Source organism: Cucurbita maxima, unplaced genomic scaffold, assembly GCF_002738345.1.
Source record: "Cucurbita maxima cultivar Rimu unplaced genomic scaffold, Cmax_1.0 Cma_Scf00006, whole genome shotgun sequence".
Lineage (NCBI taxonomy): Eukaryota > Viridiplantae > Streptophyta > Magnoliopsida > Cucurbitales > Cucurbitaceae > Cucurbita > Cucurbita maxima.
The window spans coordinates 5,694,647-5,717,423 of record NW_019272022.1 but is presented as its reverse complement, the minus strand read 5'-3'; the positions used below and the strand labels follow the sequence as shown (position 1 = coordinate 5,717,423).

The window sequence follows — 22,777 nt, the reverse complement described above, 5'->3', positions numbered from 1 at the left end:
TTAATTCATTTTCACAATGATTCTGCAATTTTCACCCTAATATCTTTCACCCTCATCCTTCCCCCTCCATTCTCCCTATGAAACTATGGAAATCTTCGAAGAAACCAGCGATGGAAGCAATGTCCACAACGACAGTCATTCTTCTCCAACCGGAAGCAATGTGCCGACAAGACACCGACTGTTCAGAGTGAAGTACGCGCCTGAGGCGGTTGTCAATTGGTACATGATTGCTCTTGACAAGAACACCACTCTCAAGAAATCGGCCGTCAAGGAGGATGCATTAGGTCATCTTCTGTCCATGGGATGGAAGATTTACTACATTCAGAAGAAAACTAAGCATGAGTTACGATACAAATGCCCAAACGGTAGGGTTTATATTTCTCTCAGAACCGCCTGCAAAACCTGTATTGATCAAGGCGGCGCCGCCCTCGCCTTGCCTACCGTCACAGTTTCCGAACATTCCCCACACCCTTCCGTAGGGGAAGGAAAAGAAACTGCGCCCTTCTTGAAAAAACCTGATGACGACTCGGAAGACTCGGAATGCGTTAAATCACCAGCGCCGCCGCTGCGAAATTTGGGCAACATCAAAACCCCGCAATCGCCTCCGCAGGCAGCGGCTGGAGGTACTTCACAGCGGCACCCACGAATAGCCTTGTCTAATTTGATCGATCAGAGCGTAGTGTCGCCGGGAGATCGGGCGTATTACAAAATATCATCGAAGAACGATCCATTAATGGCTTGGGGATCGATAACAAATGAAGGCCTTATTAAATGCGATTGTTGCTCTGAAGTGTTCTCTATTAGCAATTTTGAGGCTCACACAGGCAGTACAAAACGTAGGCCGGCGGCCAATATCTTTTTGGAAGATGGGCGATCCTTATTGGACTGCCAAATGCAAATTGATCAAAATCAAAATCAAAATCAGAACGAGACAAAATGTAATGATCAAAAGGTGAATAAAACTACCACCACGCTCTGTATGGACAAAAACGACAGCATCTGTTCCATTTGTCATTTTGGGGGCGAGTTGATCTTGTGCGTTATGTGCCCTGCTGCTTTTCATGGCGGCTGCCTCGGTTTCAAGGGCATCCCACTTGGGAATTGGGCCTGCCCATCATGCTGCTGCAAAATTTGTGGCCAAGTTCCATATAATTTCGATGGGGTTTTTTCTGATCATCAACCCGATGCCTCTTTGGTCAAATGTGTTCAATGTGAGCAGAATGTTCATATTGGATGTGTAAGGAGCGTTCAATTTCTTGAAGATGGTAACCCAAATCAAACCATGGATAGAGAAAACTGGTTTTGCACCAAAAGATGCGAGGATATCCACATGGGTCTGCAGAAGCTTTTATGGAAACGAAACCCAGTAGGTGTAGAACAGGGCAATCTCACATGGACATTGATGAAACATACAGACACCATGTCTGAGCATCAGAGGAAGAGGCTGAACACTGCTCTTGGAGTAATGCGTGGGGGGTTTCGGCCTTCGAAGGATCCCAATACGAACCACGAGCTGATGGAAGATGTTGTGTTCAGCAGAAGATCAAACTTGAAGCGCTTGAACTTTGAAGGATTCTACACAGTGATTTTGGAGAGGAAAAACGCAGTAACAACAGTGGCAACAGTGAGAGTTTATGGGGAGGAAGTGGCTGAAGTTCCTTTTGTTGTGACTCGATTGAGACACCGGCGGCATGGGATGTGCCGCACATTGATGAACGAGCTGGAACGACAGCTGATGAAATTGGGAGTGAAGACACTGACACTGGCGGCTGTTGGTGAGGCGCTCAACATTTGGATTGACAGATTTGGGTTCTCGAAGATGACATATTGTGAGAGATTAGAGCTTGCTAAGTACACATTGTTGGGGTTTCAGCACACGGTGAGGTGCCAGAAGGATTTAGAGAAGAGGATTTCAAATGATGCGGAATGGTGTCCAATGAAGTGGCCGACACCAAGTGTTGAAGAGCCTGATATCTTTGATCATATGTCTTTCGATGATTGGAGCTCCATTTCAGATGCATTTGATTGAACCCATTATAGATCCTTTTTATTTTGTTTATTGTTTCTGGATTTTTTGTCTGTTTGTAGATGACTGACAAATTGTATATGGACTTGCACCAAAATAAATAAAAATGCTGATTCTTTACATTTCTTAAATATTAATAGAGTATGAGAATTAACGGTTTTAAAATTATTTCTTTGGAACCAAGAGGAAATGGTTGTAATGGTATCATGGGAATCAAACATTATTATAAGACAGACGTGTGGAAACCTTTTCTTAATATATGTATTTAAAAATCTGGAGGATAACCTTAAAGGACATATTTTAGAAACATTCATTATAAGAGGTGAACAAATCTCTCTTGCGTTTTAAAATTTTAAGGAAAGCCTTTTAAAGCCCTTGAAGGACAAGAGGGATAGAAACATCTCCAGACACATTTTTAACATCTTCCTAACATACACATTGAGGAGAGTCCTTGAAGAGCTTTGGCAGACACATTTTAAAACTCTGAAGAGAGCCCTTGAAGAGCTTGGGCTGTTATGAATGGTATCAAAGCAAGTCACATGTGGGGCAGTTAATGAAGTAGCCCTTGAAGAGCTTGGGCAGACACATTTTAAAACTCTGAAGAGAACCCTTGAAAAGCTTGGGCTGAAAGCTTGGGCTGATATGAATGGTATAAAAGCAAGTCACCTGGAGCGGTGCTTATTTATAGTAAATAACTAATAGAGATACATACTCTGGTGCTTATTTATAATAAATAACCAATAGAGATATATACTCTGAAAAGAGCCCTTGAAAAACTTGGGCCGATATGAATGGTATCAAAAGCAAGTCACCTGGAGTGCAGTGCTTATTTATAGTAAATAACTAATAGAGATATATGAATGGTATCAAAGCAAGTCGGTGCTTATTTATAGTAAATAATAGAGATATATACGATAGATATTTTGTAAAGGTTAATGAAGCTTGATGCTTATTTATAGTAAATAACTAATAGAGATATATACCATAGATATTTTGTAAAAAAGATATATATAGTAGATTCTAATAAAGTTATGGTATGATATTTTTATAATGATCCGATATATACGGTAAAGATTTAGTAAAACTATATTTAGTAAACTAAAATCGGGTATATATATATATATCCTAATTACTTTCAAATTTTTTTATTCTTCTTTCTGGTTGTTAATAAAACTTTTAAACTAATATTTCTCCGGTAATTTTCTCTCTCCTCTCTCATATTCTTTAGTGCATGCATTGTTATGCATCTACGAGGACATGTACATTCGACATTGGGGTAGATACAATAGGAACGAGGACATTGAACCCAGATACAATAGGAACGAGGACATTGAACCCTCCAAAGGGTGGATTGTGAGATCCCACTTCGATTGGTCCTTGAAGGGTTTTGGCGGTTACAAATGGTATAAGAGCCCGTAATATGGGGAAACACTCATGAAGGGCTTCAACTGTTACAAAGAATACTAGATTTAGTCATTTGGCAGTGTGCTAGGGAGGATATTGTGAGGTCATTGGTACCACAAAAGGGTGGATTGTGAGGTCCGGTTGGAGAGAGGAACGAAACATTACTTTTAACTGTTCGACAAACTCTCCCTAACATACACGTTTTAAAATCTCTCTCCCTGATACATTGACACATGCATTTTAAAACCTTGAGAAAAAAGAGGGGAAGCCTTTTACGGAAATGTTAGTCGTTCAATGAGAATCACATTTAAATTGCTTAAAAGTTTATATAAAAAAGAAAAATAAAGTAATGAAATGAAATTTGGCATTAATATTGAAGCATTAATAACCATTGAAAAAGTCATACTCCAACGCCCAACCTTCCATTTGGTAGAAGAATCATTAATGTTCATAAAGCTTAATTAGAACCTAAATGTGATTGTAATTAACACATTTCACTCCCTAACTGCCCCCTCTAATTAATTTACATTACCCATTGTTCATCGAAGTCGAATCCAATTTCAAATCCAACCTCATCAAACATCAAACAAAAACAACAAACTAAACAATCTTATCCACAACCAAAGATCAAATTGGTTGTTCATTCTTATTTCGAGTCAAAATCCTTGCATATTCCTTTCCTCTCATTGATGTTCTTGATCTCGACGAACTCTGTTTCAAAACAGGGACCAAATACCAAGCCACACAAGTGCACATAATCGTCACCGATCTCCCAAAAACACACAACAAAACCAGAATCAAAATCACCATGGCTGTAACATAATAACCTGGTTTCCTCAATTTCCTCAAAGTTCTCACTCGTACGAGGCTCTTCTTGTCGTCCTGCTTCTGGGTTATCGCTGGTTTGATATCATTCACACGCTTCTCCTCTTTCTTCTCCTTCTGTTTCACAACCACAGGAACACACTCATCTGAATTCTTGTAAGCAAAACGGACCAAAACAATGTTTTCCGGGTCAGTTTGAGCGTAAATTCTCTTCCTTTTCTCTTCAAGGTCGGTTAAAAGGGCAGAGAATTTGTCGAGGCCACGGTCGGAGTAAGGGTTCTTCTTGTCTTTGCTGTGGGGTTTGAGGCCATTTCTGGCCTTTCTTGGAGTACAATGGGGGCTGCCATTAGAGGACAGCGATTCTTGAGTCATTAGTGATGGAGAAGAAAAGGGTCGACCCGTTTGGAAGAAGAGGTTGGTTTGGGTGGATTGATGGAAGGAAATGATGAGCATTACAACCATTTATGGTATCCAGATCCAAGCAGTTAGTTTGGTCAAATTAAAATCTTCAAAATTAAAATATATATATATATTTATATTTAATAGAATAAAAAGGTTCGTGGCCTGTTGATTTGTTTGACTTTGTAAGAGACGGGAGAATGGGTATGAAATTGGTTAAATAAATTGTAAGTATAACTTGAAGAGGAGGTTTTAATTCCTCAACAAGCAAACATATACTGATTAAAATAAAATAAGTCCAACGTGTAATATTAAATTTTATTTCTAGTTTTAATTAAACTCCATAAAATTCTTATTTTGAAAAGTCTGTTCTACTTTGTTATGATATTTTCTAATTTGAGCATGAGCACTAGTCTCCCTAAAAAGACATCATTCTAATGGAATAGTGTCGTGTTCGCTTTATACCCATGATTTTTATCTTAATCTGTCAATGTGGGACTCTAACCATCATCAATAGAACTTGTATGATTGTAACCATGACGATGTCAAATAAGTTTTGAACTTTAGGTTTATGTTTAATAGGTTTTATGAACTTTAAGAATATAAAAGAGGTGTGACTGGTTGGTGTGAGATCCTACATTGATTGGAGAGGAGAACGAAATATTCTTTATAAAAGTGTGAAAACCTCTCCCGACTATGCGTTTTAAAAACGTTGAGGGGAAAGCGAAAGAGAAAACCCAAAGAGAACAATATCTGTTAACGGTGGGCTTGATCCGTTACAGATGGTATCAGAGCTAAACACAAGGTGGTGTGCTAGCTAGCAAGGATGTTGGGCACAAAAGAGAGAAGAATGAAATATTCTTTGTAAAAATCTCTCCCTAACAGATACTTAGGGAAGACAATATCTACTAAGGCAACCTGTTTCTTATAAGGTACAAAAACTTTGAAAGGAAGCCCAAAAGTAAGAGTGTAAAAGCACGTTCAGATATGGGAGAGCTTGCAAATTCAGACGAACTGATTACCATTTACGCCCTCCAACCTTAACATTTCTCAATTTGAATCTTTGAATCCATTCTGTGTCCCTTTCCCCTTCCTTATCTCCTTCACATTGTCTTCTTCTTCCGCCTCCTTCCCTCGCATCACCGACTCACAATTCACTCACATTTCTCTGGCTCTGAGTTTTTCAACCACCCATTTACCCACAGCCATGGCCTTCGCAGGAACCACCCAGAAGTGCATGGCTTGCGACAAGACTGTCTATTTGGTCGACAAGCTCACTGCCGACAATCGTGTCTTCCACAAAGCTTGCTTCCGCTGCCACCACTGCAAAGGAACTCTCAAGGTAATCAAACCTTGTTCATTTCAACTCTCATCTATCCATGAACTTAATTCTTAATTGGGCTGCTACATTCATTTCGATTTCTTGAAATGGGCTCTCAGATCAGCTCAATTTTAGTGGGCTATGGATGAATTTGAATTCAACGATTCACTGATTAACGGATCTGATTTGCAGTTAAGCAATTACAATTCGTTTGAAGGGGTTCTGTATTGCCGCCCACACTTCGATCAGCTCTTTAAAAGAACAGGAAGCTTAAACAAAAGCTTCGAAGGTATTAAGAAAAGAAACTAAGTTGGTATTCCATCACTAATCTCAAACTAACATTCTTTCTATCTTGATTTTAGGAACACCGAAGATTGGGAAGAAGCCAGCTGATTCTGAGGTGCACCTAATTAATTACTCTGTTTTACCCTGTTATTGTAAGTGATTACTGAACATCATTTGACAGAAACCAGCGGCGACCAGGGTTGCAAGCATGTTTGTCGGCACCAAAGACAAGTGCCTTGGCTGTAACAACACTGTTTATCCGACCGAGAAGGTAAATGTGAGCTGAAATGGACGAATAATTGTGGATTCAGAACATCATTTGAAGCTTTGTTTCTCAGGTTTTAGTGGATGGAACCTCGTACCACAAGAGCTGCTTCAAGTGCTGCCATGGCGGATGTACAATCAGCCCATCAAATTACATCGCACACGAAGGCCGACTCTACTGCAAACATCACCACAGTCAGCTCATCAAAGAAAAAGGAGACCTGAGCCAGCTTGAGGCAAACCATTAAAGAACCACGCACTCGCAGACCCTTTTGCATATTTTCAGCTGTCTTTCTTTTTGTTCCCGTCTTTCTGCTGTGCCTTTACCTGAACTTCAGCACAACGCTCCCTTTTTGCAGAAATTGCTTTGAAATTTGCACGTCATGCTAAAAACAAAGGACGTTATCGTGTGGGTCTCTCTTGTTTTCCGCTTTGGTTGTTGAATTCAAACAAGCTAGGTAAAACTAAGGCTAAAATATACATAAACATTTACGGTTTCTTTATGGCTATATGACCCTCTTGTAATTCGACACTAAAATATACATAAACATTTACGGATTACGTAATTTCTAGATGTGGTTCAGAGACAACAAAGTCACAAAACTAAGTAGAGCTAAGGCTATGGCTATGGCTGAGGCTCTTTTTTGTTCTTCTTGTTCTTTGTACATTTAGATTTGATTATCAAATATTTATACAAATGGGATTGGAAGCATCATTGATATGTTTTGTTTTTTGAGTGTGGAACCTCCACGTGAAGAGGTAGTCTCGAGACACGCAGGAAAGTTTCACGACATCGCAATAGGCGGTGATGGAATTTTTCTTTCCGCCGCCGTTTCCCCAATCGATCCTGACCCAACAAGAGAACCCATTAGAGGAATGGGGAACCGCCGCCGCGTCGGAGAGTTGGAGCATCACTTCGCCGCCGATTCTTCTCCCTTTGAGCCGTCGTTCGTCTCCTTTCACCATAGACTCCAGCCATGGGCACTCTGGCTGCCCGACCATCTCCTTGTAGGCAGAATTCGCCATTCTCACTTTGTTGTTCGAGTCCGATATAACCGCTGGTAACACCTCCGATTCAACCTCCTTTTCCACTTCATCTGGGTTCTTCGGCGGCTGAGGAGTGGTTGAGTGACTCGCGGTTTGGGTTTTATTGATGCACCCAACGAGGATGATCGAGCCAACAGGTCGAACAGGGTACGGCGTTATAACGTTGCAAGTGGACACCGGCGCTTGAAGTTGCTGCAACAGATCCTTCTCTTTGGGAATTTCACAAACTGCAGCACTATTCAATTCCAACCCCTTCTCATCATCAAACGACATAATAAAGTTAATCTCAGAGCCGCGGCAGTTCTCCTCAGAAATAGAAGACGGCGGACCACAAGGAAGAAGCGGAAGCGTCACCAGATTAGAACCCACAGGCGTATCTTCAAACCCAGCAGCGCCTCCGTCAAGAGCTGCAATAGAAAGGCGAGGAAGTAAAGAAGCAGAGGAAAAGGCGTGGAGAGACGAAGCGGAAGGAGTAGTCCTGGATCGCTTCAAGGGGTGAAGCGAAATGGGTGTAGAACGACCCCGCTTACGGGTGCGAGTGGGCCTGGCCTGCAAGTGCGGCCATACATTAGTAAGGAAGGCGGAGTGGGGAATGTTGTGAGAGTGAAAGGCGGTGGGGGAGTCGGGCTTGGGGGCAATCGGCCGGTATTTGGACATGATCTCGGCCGTCTTGTCAGTGGAGGTGTAGGGAGGGAGGGTCTTGATCATGGTGGCGGTGGGGCGGAGAGAGAGGGGGAGAGAAAAGGAAGTTGAGGAATGGAAAGGGTGGGGGAAGTGGGGAATAGGGGAATAGGGGGAAGGGGAAGATGAAGCAAAAAGGGGGGAGAAAGGGACAGGTGGAAGTGTACGGTGGGGTACGTGGAGTAAAGGAGAAGAGAAAGGAGACATGTGGGAAGGCCAACGCATATCCAATGGAAGAATCAATGGGCTGAGGGTGAGGATGGGATGGGCACCAATGCCAGTGAGAGAGAGAGAGAGAGAGAGGGATGGCTAGGGGGTGAGTGGCTGCCATGCGTGGATCCATGTATCAGGATTGGCTTGGTTGGGGGACATGCAAAACAGAAGCGGTAAAGGATGGAGGGAGTGAGGTGTGGGGGCGTTGGAAACGGCGCCTTCCTTTGTTTCTTTGCTTGCTTTGCTTGTATTTTAGTGTGAGCTTTGGTCGAGTTGGCTGTGGTTGGTGGATCGGAGTTTAGTGTCATTATGGCTTCACTCCAGAGGATCACGCAAAGCATTGAGCTTCAAAATTGGATACCTATTTTATCTATTGCCATTGGGATTAACCCACCTATCCACATCCTCTTTTTAACCTTTTTCACCTCTTTTCTTTTCTTTTCTTTTAGTCAACGAGAGGTACATGAATGATACCGAACTCATCCAAATTAAGAGGACTAATATAACAATAGATTGGTTTTGAGGATACCTTACAACCCATTTCTTTAGGGTCTAGCGTTTTCGCTAGCACATCGCTCCATTTCTGATTTTGATATCATTTGTAGCTTTTACTATTATATGTCGCCGTCAACCTTACATTCTTAAAATGTACCTATTAGAGAGATGTTGTCATTCAGATTAACCCACCTCTCTGAATCTATTTTTTAATTATGAAAAAAAAATAAAGAAATTGAATGGATTATAAAAATAAAATAAAATGGAACAAAGGCAGTCCATAATCAGGAATAACAGACGAGCAACAGCCAGTTTATCAACTACTGTCTCTCCTTCACAGTGTGTCCTTTGGAGTTCACAGACGAATGTTCTGTTCTGCCCATCACCTCATGGAGCAGAAATGTAACACTTTTTTTTTTTTTTTTAATACAAAAACCACTTAATTTCAAATATAAAAACGTGAGTTATGATTCTGGTAATCAATATTGGAATGATGGAGTTTAAATGCGAGATTATAAGTTTTGTAACTGTCGGTTTTGTTCAAATTCAATTTATATACAGTTTCTTCCCTAATTCTCATGCATTTGTCCCCTGTTTCTTCTTCAATCTTGCAAACTGATATCACTTTAGTGAGCCATGGCTAACAAACCTGCCGAGGATCCGGTTCAGCCTCACCCAGTGAAGGAACAGCTACCCGGAATCCAATACTGCATCAACAGCCCTCCACCATGGCGTCTGTGTTCTTTCTCATACTCTTTCACTTTCATTCCCATTTCTATTTTGCTTCAGTTTTGATGAATCTTTCATTATGTTCAGCGGAGGCCTTTATGTTGGGTTTTCAGCATTATGTTCTAACACTTGGTTTCAGTGTTCTGATTCCTAGTTTGATTGTTCCCCAAATGGGCGGCAGCGATGTAAGATGTTCTTGCATTTCTACTACAACGTTTTTTCTTGAAGTTTCTCAAAATGCCTTTAGCTTGTTGGGTTTTGATATCTCAGGCTGAGAAGGCCAAGGTGATTCAGACCCTGCTATTTGTTTCTGGATTGAACACACTCTTTCAGTCTTTGTTCGGGACTCGACTGCCAGTGGTGGTCGTTGGTTCATACGCCTATCTTGTTCCTACCATCTCCATTGTTTTGGCTAAGAGATATGCTTCATTGACAGATCCTCAAGATGTAAGACTCTGCTACTTCTTCTGAAACAACTATGTGCTATCTTCTCCTTTAACTCTTGGCATTTACTTGTTGTATACTTCAGAGATTCATTCAAACCATGCAAGGAATACAAGGAGCTCTTATAGTGGCTTCATGTTTTCAAATGGTTATGGGTTTCCTTGGCTTTTGGAGAAATACTGTGAGGTGGGTAAATGCTTAGTTTGTATGTTTCTAAACCATGTTGAACTTGTTGTAACTTCTTTTAAAAATTACTTCTGGATTAGATTTCTCAGCCCTCTCTCTGTGGTTCCCTGTGTAACCTTCACTGGACTTGGTCTCTATCATCTTGGCTTTCCCATGGTAAGGAAATAGATAGCCATTTGTCTTTAATCTTGCCTTGGCTATCAATTTTCTATCTCATCAACTAGCTCTAGAGAGCTTATTTCCTCTGTTGTTTGGTGCTTTAGGTGGCAAAATGTGTTGAAATTGGCCTTCCAGGACTGATTATTGTAGTTTTCATCTCACAGGCAAGTAAAAACTCATATTATCCATCTTTCAGCTTCACTATGCACCTAAAGGGTATCAAAAACTTCTCTTGTTTGGTTTGTGGTTTTGCAGTATCTTCCTCATTTATTGAAAACAAAGAAGCCAATATATGATAGATATGCAGTGCTGTTATCAATTGCTATCATTTGGTTATATGCACAGCTCCTAACTTCAAGTACTGTTTATAATCACAAACCCACAAATACTCAGAAAAGTTGTCGCACGGATCGAACTGGACTTTTGAGTACTGCTCCTTGGTGAGTATAACTCTAGCTACTGACTCAGATGTTCATTAGGAAATGTTTTTATGGTCTATATGATCTGATTACCTGCAGGATTTACATTCCCTATCCATTTCAATGGGGAGGCCCCACTTTCAATGCTGGAGAATCCTTTGCAATGATGGCTGCTTCTGTTGTTTCACTTTTTGAGGTCAAGTTACAAGCTCTTCACTTGAGATATATTCCTTATCTTTTTCATCTGCTAGCTATTGTGCCTTCTAGTTGCCTTGCTTCTGATATTAAGATGTTACAGAGTACTGGAACGTTTTTCGCCACGTCGAGATATGGCAGTGCAACTCCGGTGCCTGCGTCGATCATCAGCCGTGGTAGTGGTTGGTTGGTAAGATGTGTCCATCAGCGTCTAATTTTCCCTAGTGTTGGAATTTTATGTTCTAAGCAATTCTTGTTCAATTTCAGGGAGTAGGAGTTTTGCTCAATGGCGTGTTTGGCTCTGTTACTGGCACTTGTGCATCTGTGTAAGAGTAGAATATATTTCATTAGTTTGCATAACTTAACAAAATTGTATCACAAGCTCCTTGCAAAACATTTTAGGTTAGATCCCCATACCGGTTAGAGAGGAGAATGAAACCTTCCTTATAAGGAGTGTAGAAACCTCTCTCTAGTAGACGCGTTTTAAAACCTTGAGGAGAAACCCAGAAGGAAAATCACAAAGAGAACAATATCTACTAACGGTGAGTTTGGACTGTTACAAATGGTGTCAGAGTCATGTGCCATCGAGGACGTTGAGCACCCCAAGGGGGTGGATTGTGAGATCCCACATCGGTTGGAGAGGAGATGAACCATTCCTTATAAGGGTGTGGAAACCTTTCCCTAGTAGACACGTTTTAAAACATTGAGGAGAAACCCAGAAGGAAAATCACAAAGAGAACAATATCTACTAGTAGTGGGCTTGGACTGTTACAAATCGTATCAGGGTCGTGTGCCAGTGGGGACATTGGGCCTCCAAGGGGTGGATTATGAGATCCCATATCGGTTGGAGAGAAGAACGAATCATTCCTTAAAAGGATGTGGAAACCACTCCCTAGTAGACGCGTTTTAAAATCGTGAAGGAAAACCTATAAGAAAAAGCTCGAAGAGGACAATATCTATTAACAATGGGCTTGAGCTGTTACATTTTAACATCTGGAAACCATCCAATACCATAATTGTATAGCGAGCCAACCCCATTTATCACATGTTGGGATGTTTTTCTCTAATGATTCTTAAATATGTAGGGAAAATGCTGGTCTATTAGCTTTGACAAGAGTTGGTAGCAGAAGGGTGATCCAAATATCAGCTGGCTTCATGATTTTCTTCTCTGTTTTCGGTATGCTAGCATGATTTTATAGACAAAATATTCGTACTTCTTCTTGACCGGCTATCATCTTAACCAGGGAAATTTGGAGCACTTTTCGCCTCTATTCCTCTTCCAATCATCGCTGCCTTGTACTGTATCTTCTTTGGCTATGTCTGTACGTATCACTCTCTCTAACTCGCCTCTATTCCTCTTCCAATTATTGCTGCCTTTGACACTGACAGCAATGTAATTTCCCCAGCCTCTTCTGGGCTTGGTTTTCTCCAATTCTGCAACTTAAACAGTTTCAGAACCAAATTCATCTTGGGCTGTTCCTTCTTTTTGGGTATGTCCATACCACAATACTTCAGAGAATATTATCGCCAAGATTTTAAGTCAGAACACATCTACTCTGGCCATGGATGGGTAAGCAAAAAAGGAGACAAAACAAAGAACCAACTATATGACTGAATGTTTTACTGAATGTTTGTTCTTCTTGTTCTGCATTGCAGTTTAATGATGTGGTCAGCGTGATCTTCATGTCTCACGCAACCGTGGCGTCTGTGGTGGCTCTAATTCTGGATTGCACGCTTTTTCGAGAGAACGATGCTACTCGAAAAGACAGTGGCTTGCATTGGTGGGAGAAGTTTTGCTTATACAGTTCAGATGTAAGGAATGATGAATTCTATGCTTTGCCATTCTGTTTGAATAAGCTATTTCCTTCTCTTTAAAGCCTTCTTCAGTTGTTTTAGCTCTAGTTTTATCCTTGTACTGTACTGCTAAGGAAGTCAACACTTTTTTCATTCAATCAAGATTTGGTTCATTTGCAAAGCTGGGATTTTTCTGCAACTATTAAATCACTCCAAGAAAGAACTGTCACAAAATTCAATACCCACTTTCTGATTTGAAGCTGTATTAAGAAAATGACATCTGAGTCCATGCAAAAGCGAAAAAGTCATGTTTGACTTTAACTTAGCTAACATATACGGATCTCGCACTATTGTTTGTCTCTTGAAGGGGAAGAAAGCTTATGTGACGTTGAGAAGATGTAACAACCTAAACCCACTACTAGCAGATATTGTCTTTTTTGAGCTTTCCCTTTCGAACTTCCTCTCAAGGTTTTGAAAGAAAAGGAAAGAGAAAATGAATTATGAGAAAAGGATGGGGTTAAAACAGTGAGCACAACGAGGGTCTAATCGAAAGCGCCGACCAGAACCAATCCCCAATGCAAGAGAGTTTAACAACAAAAAAGGAGTCAATAATTTAGCCATGAGGGGCTAACACCGTGGGGACTGCAGATCTTAACTTTTAGAGCGATTTTTCAATGAGGCCCCACGCTTTTGGCTTTTATCAGAAGATATATTTTGAGATTGGACGCTCAAAAGAGAAGATAAGTATAAACAAACAGCAAATGCAGTAAATTCCTTCCAAAAGACAACTCATTAGATACACACAACTCATTGAAGAAGAAGGAGAAAACCATGGCGATGGTACAAGACAAGAACACAGTAAGATACACAGCACCTAATTATATGCCTGTCGGTTGTTTGATAGTAAATGAAAGTCCAAATGCAATTTTAACAGAGGAATGAGTGCCAGCGAGGACGTTGGCTCCGATTGGAGAGGGAAACGAACCATTCTTTAGAAGGGTGTGGAAACCTCTCCCTAGTATACATGTTTTAAAAACCTTGAGAGGAAGCCGTGAAAACTCAAATAGGACAAAATCAGCTAACGGTAGGCTTGTACCGTTACCGAACAGCTGATAGAAAGAAGAAAGAAAGAAGGAGTACCCTTTAGAGGATAATGTGAAAGAGGCGATTGTTTCTATCATTTTCTTTTCCTCATTACGAGAAAAAGGCAGCTATGATGGATCAAAAAAGGAGATGTAAAGAGACTGATGAAGATTAGTCAATGAGATCAATAGAAAGTAAAAATCCAAACTTAATCAAAGCTCGGTAAGGGATGGGAGAAAAATGAATCCAAAAGAGGCCAATTTGAATGGAAATGACAGCACCAGCATTGTATATTTACAGGAGGGCCTACTGTTGTTGAACATCTAAACGTTTGTCGCTTTTGATATCATCATTGTTGATGATTTGCACATTGTTCTTGCCAATTGGCATCTCAGATGTGCCCACAAACAGATAAAGGAAGGAAAGGCCAAAAGATAAAACAAGGGACAAACAAAGTCCAGGGGTTTTAGTGTGATTGTTTTGATCCCTTTTTTTTCCTTCTATAGAAATGCCACAAATCAGAGAAAGAGAAAAAGGGAGGTTTTTGTTATATAACCATTTCAATTAGCATCACTTCTTCTGCTACCTCTCAAAGCCCAAACCACTGAGTTTCCACCATGAATGATTGGTCTGCTACACATTATTGCAGAGGAGGGGAATCAGGTTGGACTATGTACTTAGACCAATCCTATACTTCTGGTGGCGGGGTGGGTGAGAATTACAGGGAAATAGAAGCAAAAGTAAGGGCAGAGAAGGATGAAGAAGAAGATCTATCAATGGTGTCTGATGCTTCCTCAGGTCCACCAAATTACAATGAAGAATGTTTTTACAATAATGGGTTTTCAGCTTCAGAATCAGCAATAAATTGTAGCCGTGAGGAGAAAAAGAAGAGCAAGAAGGGCAAACAAAATGGCAGAAATGACCAACATTCTTATCTCGATGACACTGCTAGCTCCACTATATATGGCTATGGCTATGGCTATGGCTATGGCAAAGCAAGTGTAAAGAGCATTTCCGTTACATTTTTATCTCTAAATTCCAGAAGAAATGGATGAATCTTATGCTGTTCATTGTATATTATGCAGAAAATTAATGGAGCATCAAGCAACGAAGAATTGGAGGCGAATTCAATAGAACTTTCTCAGGGATTCTCCGCAACCCACTTTAAGGTAATTTGATGAAATCATAAGATTCAGCAAGTTTTTGTATGCATTGTTAACTAAAAAGTGAAACTTTTGAACACAGAGAAAACCTGCCGTGAAGAAACGCTTCGGCTTTTATTGCTCTGAAAGATCCGCACCCGAAGAATGAGGGTATTACCAATTCCGCCGCAGAAGAATGATAACGACATGTTATTTATGTACATAAGGAACATTGTTCCTTTTGTTATTATTTTTTAGTTTCAATTTAATTTTCCCCCAATGTGTTAGCTGTGTGCTCTCTTTTACACGTTCTTGTCATTGCAATGGGAAAGTGGAAACACTAAAAATGGACCCAAAAAAATCTAGAAAGAAAAGTCCTCTAGTTCACTAAATAGTGGTCATCGTGTCCGTTTACAATGCCTTCATTTTGATTTACTCCAACTATAAAGCAGGAATAAAAAGTTAGCTCCATCGGTCAAAGTATCAATACCTACTCCGGATTCGAAAGTTAGAATTCACGTTATAAAAAAAAGGAAAAGGGGATATGGTCGAAAAACAAGGAAGATGGCACCGAATTCGGAACATAAAGTGAAATGAATAAAGAGAGAAAAGAAGATGATTAAGCAATAATAATAACTCAAAAGAGCAACTTTAGGTTGGGGGGATTGGGAAATGCCAGCCTAGATGTTGTTAAGTGACCAAACAACATTCGATTATTGGAGAGAAGAATGCGAAGAGCGAGCCCAAGTGAGTACCAAAGAGACAAACATGCTGGAAGGAAGTGGAAAACGAAGCTAAATTTCAAACCAAAAACGGACGAAAAAAGAAAAAAAGGAGCAACCCCACCACTCATTAAATGAAACCACTCCAATTATTGAATTTTTTTTTCATCATTTTTTATTTCCTTTTCTCCAGAAAATTACCCCCACATATTGGAGAAATATGGATTGTACGTAATGGACAGTTCTGCCCACATCACTCTGACACGTCCAATGTCAATCCTCTTCTGCTCATAGTTGTGGAATCGTTATACCCAACCCAACTGGACAAAAATGGAGCAGCAACCCAATTTAACTAGCTGGTAAACAGAACAGGACCAACGCATGCTTAAGCTCCTTGGAGCAAGCGCCATGGCCACTTATGAACAGAACAGTACACTTATTGGGTTTTATATCAAGGATACATTGTATAAAATGTTCAACGCAAACTTTACATTGGAACATCAAGAATTTAGAGATGCACAGCGGTAATTGTCATAACTCAAAAAATCAGCTAGTACAGCTAACTAAGACTAATTCTACTCCGACAATTGATTCTGAATTAGCGAACAGTTCTCTTCAGAAATATATAACCGTTGGTAAGTAACAATGCCCTGAATCAAGCACTACAAATACTAACAAAGACAGTAGAACAACCATTCTTTGATGGGGTGATTATTATATTTTGGTAGGAGGGGTGGGGCAGGGAGGAGCAAAAGCTTGAACTTCGTAGACTAAAAGAACTACTTTTTAAGTTAAAAAGAAAAAATTCAATATTACAATACAACAACGCTCAGATGACACCCCCCCCCTCCCTCCCTCCCCCCCTCCACAGAACAAAATTGTAAGACAGAGAGATGTCAGAAAGAATTGGTGGATACCAACATTCAAGTATATCCTAAAACCGGCTTTAATATGAGGATTTAAGTCCCATATATATGTCTGTGCACAGGTGGGGCATCGAAGGTGTTAGCCACTTCTAACCATGGTTTTTCTATAATCAAGACTGAAGTTTTGGAGAGGTGTCCAATAAGTAAAACAGGATCTCTAAAAGGAAAAATTTCAAAATTCTTTCTGCCGTCTGTTTGGCAGTCTCTTAACTTACGTTTCAATTTCCCATTGACTGGAGTACCCCGTAAACTCTTCACCATTGAATCTTGTCCACTTATCATGACATATTCATCATCTTGATCCACCGACATCTTAAAGTCAATTAAGCACATTGCTCTACAAAAGAAATGAGAAATTCCCGGTCAAACATCAAAATGCATAGAATGAGATATGCTAGATTGAACAGATCCTAAACATGAAAGGGTGCCAAGATTTCCTAACAAGGAATACAGATGACTGATTCAAGCAAATCAAAAAATCTTCAGAACATGCTAAAAGAGTGGAATGTATTTTCGGATATATTAGGAAGGAACATTAATTTAACATTATCTACCAAATTTCAGCAAGCTGGCTTCAGCCGATGTCACTTGCTAACTGCCAGCCTGGAAAATGAGCTGGCAGTGCCTAACTATAAAACTCATGTAATCAAATCCCAGACTCAATATCAAAAAAAGAACACGACCATTGCAAGAATGAAAATTTCATTGGTAGTAGTTTAGGACACCATACTTACCTCTCCATTCTGTGGGGCAACATAATAATACAAATGGTCAAAAATTTGAAGGTCACAGTAAACCAAAGCAACTTGACTTAACACTTAGTAATGCCATTGAATCTGTTATTAATATATAATTTCTGCAGAACAATCTCATTAACATGGTTTGATGACAATGGCTGTCACTATGCAACATCATGAAACACTGGTCACAAGAATAAGCATTTTGTAACATTATAGCAATTCTTGTATAATACCTATTGCAGGGAAGTACAGACAGGATGCATAAGGACCAAAACAATAGCATACAGCAACGTAGTAAACAGCCACATGACAACACAAGTTATCAAATTCAACAAAGCAAATCAATTCTTAAAGGGAATAATCGTTCAAGTAAATTTCCCTGCAGCACTTGGTAATATAGAGAAATACCTGGAACTATACACGATAACAGGCAAAGAAGTGGCAGACGGAGGAAAAGAGAGACCAATAACCTCCCCAGGAAATTCTTGGAATCTCTTTGGGAGAGCTTGTGTATGCCGCATTGACCAGTCTCCTAATTGTTTAGCCTCAACATCGAAGGCATAAACCTGATTTGTGGAAGTAGTGACCACAAGCACATTGTTGTTCCATTGAGGAAAGCCTCCAGCAGTAATTGAGGCACCATCTAGTCTTGAAATGAACCAGTGTTGCCTGTTACAAGAGTAATAACTTAATTCGTATTTGGAAACCATGAGAATGTAGGCAAGGAGGGTGAGTAATGACAATCTGACTATAAAACAATACAACAGCAAATCAAGATAACCTCATTATCTCCATATTGAATACGTATATATCTCCAAAGCAGTTGACTGCAGCTAACCACTGCCCATCTGAACTCGTAAATATTTTTGTTATAGGAGGCTCAGCAGGTGGCAATGCATCATCCTGCAGCTCCCGGAAAGGCGTAAAACTATGTATCACTTTCAAACTGCCCATATCCACAACCTGTCCCCCACAAGGAAGGTTTAAAATATTAATCAAACACCATTCATAAATTGACCAAACAAAACACGACAAAAGATGTGTCATCTAAAGAACCAAAATATTCAAATAAATCAGATGGGGAGGGGAAATGTATTTTATAGAAAAATATATAAAGAACTAAATTCAATGACATATTTTACTAGTAAAGGAAAACTTACATATATCCTTTTATCATACCCTGCTATGATTAATCGAGACGAATCAAAACTGAAGACCATGGAATGGGCAAACGGAAGCATGTTTGGAAGTTGCCTTTTATTAACCGTCCATGAACATTTGCTTCCTCCAGATTTCTTCAATTCATAAAGGTTGGGTTTGGAATGATCAGAATATGCAAATAGCTTCCCGGAGTTGGAAATAGAACTGCAGATAATCTTTCGTGACGCCTTGCTCTTAACTCGAACCAATAAATCTGCCTTTGCAAGTCCCTTAGAAGGGCCACAAGCCATATCTCTAAAGGAACCACTTTTTGGGCGAATACATAGGATATCCAGAGAGTAAGCAGCCTGAACAAGTAATAATGGTGCTTGGTTGAAAATTGTATTAAGTACGAGTTGCATAGGCACCCTTTGGGGTGCAGGACATATATCATGGGGAGAAAATTTGGTAAATTCCTGAGCAGAATATGCGAAAAGCTTTGCATCATCACCACCTGAGATGAGCATTGGAACTCCCAAATGGGCCCACTTCCGATAGCTAAACTCATTAGGCTTCTTATTACGGGCCCTTTTTACCTCGTCATCTTGAGGCAGCTCTGCTGCTAAAAAATATATATATAAGGTAAGAAAACAAGAAGGATCGTATAAAACAAAAAATAATACTGGTTATCAATTTAGGTTTTACCAACAAACCTAGAGTTTCCCCTGATGAAAATGTCAAATTTTGGTTTTGAAAAAAAAAATGACATTAACACGAAACAACTAGAGAAAAAAAAACTCTCGTTGAGACAATGACCAATAACTAAAGTAAATACCTTCTCGACAAATTGGTACCGCAACAGTCAAAGCCCTGATATCATGAGTATGAGACCTCACATGACCAACATAAATCCATTTCTTTATCACTTCAGAAGAACACTCATCGTCATGAGATGCAACATTCTCGCTGGAGAGCTTATATAGAATAACCTACAAAAGCAATATATTCACAAGACATTAGAGTTATGGAAGTTGATTTATCACACGGAAAGACAGAAATCATTAACTAAATTCCTCAGAAACCAAGCTTGTACTTCAGGACACCAGTGATTCCATTCAATGTCAGAGACAATGTACCAGACTGATGGAATTAAAAAAGACATTCTTCTCAGTAAAACGTATTAATCATAATCTCCCGAAAGCCAAATTGGGACAAAATATCAACTGATTTGAAAAATGAACAAATTAACCCCTTCTGTGTTCACATACCAAAATATATTATAGATGATTTGCAGCTAGCAAAAGGAAATCACAGCTAATGCAACCTACTACCTTCCACAATATGCAAAAAGAATATAACCACTTGGCAACATGTGAGCTACCCACATGATGAACCACTAAGATTGTTAAAGAAGTTTCAATTCTAAGCACACCTCTGCTTGCCCTTCCTCTACCAGATCATCATCTCAATCAAATGCTACAGGCTAAAACATGGATTGGGACATAAATCTTTTGGACTTTTTGCTTTATACTTTAATAACACTGTAGAAATAAAATAATATGATTATTTGAAGAATCAGAAAAGAAACTTATAAATTGAACATAGTTCAAAACAATCCAAAAATAAATTTTGGAAATTTCCAACCCATTCAATAGAGCAGAGAAGAATTTTCTAATGTACCATGTAAATGTATAATTCAAAACTGAAAGTTTGTTGCTAAGATACTAACACAACTATAAAGATTAAGGAACTATAAATGGATAACGATAAAATAAGAATATTAGGATGTAAAGATAAGAATACTGAGTGGTTTACAAGCACAAAAAGTAGGAGTGCAAACATGGCTGGGCAATGAGCAAGAGTTGTACAATAGTAAAAATATGAAACCATATTGCATGACCCATAGTCAGTACCTGACCATCCGAGCCAGCAGAATATACTCGATTTTGATTAGGAGTAGCTGCAAGTTTGTTAACATCACCCTTGTGTAGAGTGTGCGCTTGCAGAAGAGTTCCATGATTACCGTTCCAAAACTGCACACTACCAGTACTATCTGCACTGACAAGGGTACCGCACCTGCAATCAACAGGACATTCCAAATAAGAAATGCCTTCAGAACACATAAGTAGTGAATGGTAGAAAATACCACTAAACAACTGTGCAATCTAGAGAAGCATGTAATTCTTTACCTCAGGTAAAGTAATGACCAAACACAAAGTTCGGGACCACTGCCTAAACCTCCAAGTCCTGCAGTAATCCTGTAAATCTCATGCCCGAGACTAATATTCCAGCATCGAATAAACCTGCAGTGAATGGAAACGTTTAAAAAAAAACAAACATGGGTAACAGTAACTTGATAGAGTAAAGTGGATAAAGATATACTCATAATGCATTATATACATTTTCATCGCAAGTAACAAAAGGTGGTATAAGTACATACCCATCACTGCTCCCTGAAAATATCCGTTCTGCATCATTACTCCATGTTACACTTAAAACCCTGCCTGGGAGTAGCAGCAAGACAAAAGAAGGTTTTTATATCCAGCTAATCGTAAAATAAAAGGTGACAAAGCAGCAAGGAATCTGGGAATAGATTCTCACCACTGACCCTAGGCAACGACCTTTTGTAAATAAACTCTTCTGCGTCACATATATTGTAAATACGAACACAACCGTCATCACAAGCAATAGCTAGAGAGGGATTTTCATCACTAGATTGGACATGAAGCTCCGAGGAATTAGAATCGTCTTCACTCTCACTACAATCTTGGAAATCACTCTCGTTGTCTGTTAAGTGCCCATTTTGCATGTCTTGTGGTTTTACCTCACTGTCAACTTCACGACTATTACAGGGTGCAGCAGCAATTTGCCAAATGGAGAAGCCAATTGATTCTAAAACAACCTGTGAAAACAATAACCAAATCAAATACAAACTTCTCAAGATAACAAAGTAAACTCAAAATAAATAAGGTACTCCCAGAGACCCAAAACAGCGTTGGAATATACTAAGGGCCTCAAATTTCACCATTATGGCAACTGAATTTTCTGACAGTTATTTAAACATATTCAGTGAACTTAAATTGGGATTAGAAATGGCAGGTAACAATTCTAAACTCATTGCGTGCGCTTAAGATAGCATTTCAAGAAGAAACAGAGTAACTAAAAGCCACCACAATCCCTAATGCGCACCCACACTTTTAGAGCACGTCACAAGTATCTGGTGTGCGAATCCCAATAAACAAAAGCTAAGGCATACTGCGCTATCAAGAATTGCATTGGACATTAGACCAGTACGAGAAGCAGCGCACTGACCTATTAACGTGAGGATCGGAAGACTATAGCTAATGAACAGCAGTTTATAGTGGAAGCAACAATGTATACCTTTTGTGTTAAATCAAACAAATCCCACTCCGAAATAGAACCATCAATGCTGGATGAAAATAAGCGACCAGATGGCCTGTCTTTGGAACCGGTGCAACACCAGACAAGTGAAGAAACCCTAGAAGTAGGGTCTCCAATTATCGTCTACATCAAAAACGCCATCCAATCAAACTTCAAACTCAATTAATTGGACCCAAAAACGAAATAAATGATAAGTGACTGTACCAGCTGACAGTGCCACCCGACGGAACCAGGAGACACCAGCCAAATCTCAAGGGAGCCGTCTTCTCGGGCAGCCGCGACTTGAGAGTCATCAGCGCTGGAGGCTAGCGCTACTACAGGAGATGGCTTCCATTCAATTGAAGAATTCCGATAACACTCAATCATTTTTTCCAACAAACAATAGAAACTAAAAAAAAAAAAAAAAAAAAGCTAGTTGATTGGTGTTGGGACCGACCCAAGCAAGAACTTGGCAGAGAAATAGGGCATCGAAGACACAGAAAAGCAATTGAATGAAGGGAGAGGCGACCAGGTTTAGAAAAAAAAAAGTAGTTGCAGAGGAAATAGGGCAATCGAAACACACAAGAAAGATAAAGAAAGGGAGAGACGAAGGAGGCGACTAGGTTTAGAAGGGTTTAAGGAGTCGAAGCGGGAGGTATATAAGGCCGGTTCATGCTTCTGCTTCTTTGGACTTGAACCAAGAACCGGTTTTCTTTTTTCCTTCTTTGTCCTTTTTTTTTTTTTTTTTTTTTTTTTT

The 22,777-nt window shown here is 39.7% G+C and overlaps 7 protein-coding genes across 10 annotated transcripts; 4 read left to right on the top strand and 3 right to left on the bottom strand.

Annotated features, from left to right (window-relative positions):
* The first annotated feature begins 85 nt into the window (after positions 1-85).
* On the top strand, positions 86-2,029 carry LOC111480788 (increased DNA methylation 1-like). The gene has a single exon (XM_023125955.1). It carries the CDS (start codon positions 86-88, stop codon positions 2,027-2,029), a length of 1,944 nt encoding a protein of 647 aa, XP_022981723.1.
* A 1,831-nt stretch (positions 2,030-3,860) lies between these two features.
* LOC111480901 lies at positions 3,861-4,762 on the bottom strand. Its single transcript, XM_023126131.1, has 2 exons — positions 4,258-4,762; positions 3,861-4,141 (listed from the first exon to the last, which is right to left on the bottom strand). The coding sequence occupies exons 1-2, from the start codon at positions 4,715-4,717 to the stop codon at positions 4,077-4,079; spliced, it is 525 nt and encodes a 174-aa protein (XP_022981899.1). The 5' UTR covers positions 4,718-4,762; the 3' UTR covers positions 3,861-4,076.
* A 924-nt stretch (positions 4,763-5,686) lies between these two features.
* LOC111481309 (LIM domain-containing protein WLIM1-like) lies at positions 5,687-6,954 on the top strand. The gene is made up of 5 exons (XM_023126747.1): positions 5,687-5,996; positions 6,168-6,264; positions 6,338-6,375; positions 6,442-6,531; positions 6,599-6,954. Exons 1-5 carry the CDS (start codon positions 5,862-5,864, stop codon positions 6,770-6,772), a joined length of 534 nt encoding a protein of 177 aa, XP_022982515.1. The 5' UTR covers positions 5,687-5,861; the 3' UTR covers positions 6,773-6,954.
* Positions 6,955-6,983: 29 nt separating this feature from the next.
* Positions 6,984-8,351, bottom strand: LOC111481308. Its single transcript, XM_023126746.1, has one exon. It carries the CDS (start codon positions 8,277-8,279, stop codon positions 7,206-7,208), a length of 1,074 nt encoding a protein of 357 aa, XP_022982514.1. The 5' UTR covers positions 8,280-8,351; the 3' UTR covers positions 6,984-7,205.
* A 1,160-nt stretch (positions 8,352-9,511) lies between these two features.
* On the top strand, positions 9,512-13,067 carry LOC111481311 (putative nucleobase-ascorbate transporter 10). The gene is made up of 14 exons (XM_023126750.1): positions 9,512-9,693; positions 9,777-9,874; positions 9,960-10,136; positions 10,219-10,319; positions 10,400-10,475; positions 10,583-10,642; positions 10,734-10,918; positions 10,997-11,093; positions 11,196-11,282; positions 11,360-11,418; positions 12,178-12,269; positions 12,337-12,414; positions 12,499-12,662; positions 12,749-13,067. The coding sequence occupies exons 1-14, from the start codon at positions 9,597-9,599 to the stop codon at positions 12,965-12,967; spliced, it is 1,590 nt and encodes a 529-aa protein (XP_022982518.1). The 5' UTR covers positions 9,512-9,596; the 3' UTR covers positions 12,968-13,067.
* A 1,337-nt stretch (positions 13,068-14,404) lies between these two features.
* On the top strand, positions 14,405-15,480 carry LOC111481310. Of its 2 annotated transcripts, none has more exons than XM_023126749.1 (3): positions 14,405-14,964; positions 15,055-15,138; positions 15,215-15,480. In XM_023126749.1, exons 1-3 carry the CDS (start codon positions 14,587-14,589, stop codon positions 15,278-15,280), a joined length of 528 nt encoding a protein of 175 aa, XP_022982517.1. In that variant the 5' UTR covers positions 14,405-14,586; the 3' UTR covers positions 15,281-15,480. The 2 variants fall into 2 exon arrangements, with proteins under 2 accessions (XP_022982517.1, XP_022982516.1); XM_023126748.1 differs by having other exon boundaries at positions 14,406-14,970.
* Positions 15,481-16,420: 940 nt separating this feature from the next.
* LOC111481305 (U3 small nucleolar RNA-associated protein 4-like) lies at positions 16,421-22,645 on the bottom strand. 3 transcript variants are annotated; one of them, XM_023126734.1, is made up of 11 exons: positions 22,246-22,645; positions 22,021-22,164; positions 21,241-21,541; positions 21,080-21,143; positions 20,829-20,942; positions 20,553-20,715; positions 19,475-19,628; positions 18,660-19,261; positions 18,281-18,462; positions 17,908-18,168; positions 16,421-17,096 (listed from the first exon to the last, which is right to left on the bottom strand). In XM_023126734.1, exons 1-11 carry the CDS (start codon positions 22,405-22,407, stop codon positions 16,793-16,795), a joined length of 2,451 nt encoding a protein of 816 aa, XP_022982502.1. In that variant the 5' UTR covers positions 22,408-22,645; the 3' UTR covers positions 16,421-16,792. The 3 variants fall into 3 exon arrangements, with proteins under 3 accessions (XP_022982502.1, XP_022982503.1, XP_022982504.1); XM_023126735.1 differs by having other exon boundaries at positions 18,660-19,258; XM_023126736.1 differs by having other exon boundaries at positions 18,660-19,255.
* Positions 22,646-22,777: the final 132 nt, after the last annotated feature.